Source organism: Austrofundulus limnaeus, unplaced genomic scaffold (assembly GCF_001266775.1).
Source record: "Austrofundulus limnaeus strain Quisiro unplaced genomic scaffold, Austrofundulus_limnaeus-1.0 Scaffold10398, whole genome shotgun sequence".
Taxonomy (NCBI): Eukaryota; Metazoa; Chordata; class Actinopteri; order Cyprinodontiformes; family Rivulidae; genus Austrofundulus; species Austrofundulus limnaeus.
In genome coordinates, this window is record NW_013962800.1 from 1 (window position 1) to 596 (window position 596).

At 46.0% G+C, this 596-nt stretch overlaps 1 protein-coding gene across 1 annotated transcript; it reads left to right on the forward strand.

Annotated features, from left to right (window-relative positions):
- Positions 1-16: 16 nt before the first annotated feature.
- On the forward strand, positions 17-429 carry LOC106512690 (histamine N-methyltransferase; the record flags this gene model as incomplete). The annotated part of the gene is given in 1 exon segment (XM_014001254.1): positions 17-429. A coding segment is annotated over 1 exon segment (353 nt), but the record flags the coding sequence as incomplete, so codon positions are not given.
- Positions 430-596: the final 167 nt, after the last annotated feature.

Sequence of the window (596 nt, forward strand, 5' to 3'; positions counted from 1 at the left end):
TTATTATACTGTCCAGCCAACAGTGGTTGGGACATCCTGTGGAAGACTTACAAGAAGGAGCTGTGCGTCGGCAGCATCCAGGAATACCGCTCCTCCGGAGAGGTTGTGGCCTGCCTGAAGAGTCTGGGTCTTAAATACGAGGAACATTTGATTCCCCAAAGCTTCGACATCACCGACTGCTTCGATCCGAGCAGCGAACCTGGGGCTCGTCTGGCAAGCTTCATGACGGGAACGGACCGCTTCCACGAGTCGTTCAGCCTGGAGATCAGAGCAGGCATGTTGGACCTGCTCAGGAACAAGTGCAGCACTGAGAAAGATGGCCGGGTTTTCTTTAACGGCAATATGAGCTGCATTCTCATTCACGCTTGAGGGGAAAATGGTGCATTTAAATCTGAGTGACTAAATAAATACTAAATGTGCATTTATGTATTCACTTTTTTGCCCTTTTTTTTTCTTTTTTCCTGCCTACACAGCTGGTTTAAGTTGATTTCAAACACTGTTTGACCTCTTTTAGCCATGTTTGGAAAGTAAGTTTTAAACTTGCCTGTTAGAGGACACTAAGTTACATGTTGACACCTGCTCAGTATATCTTACAC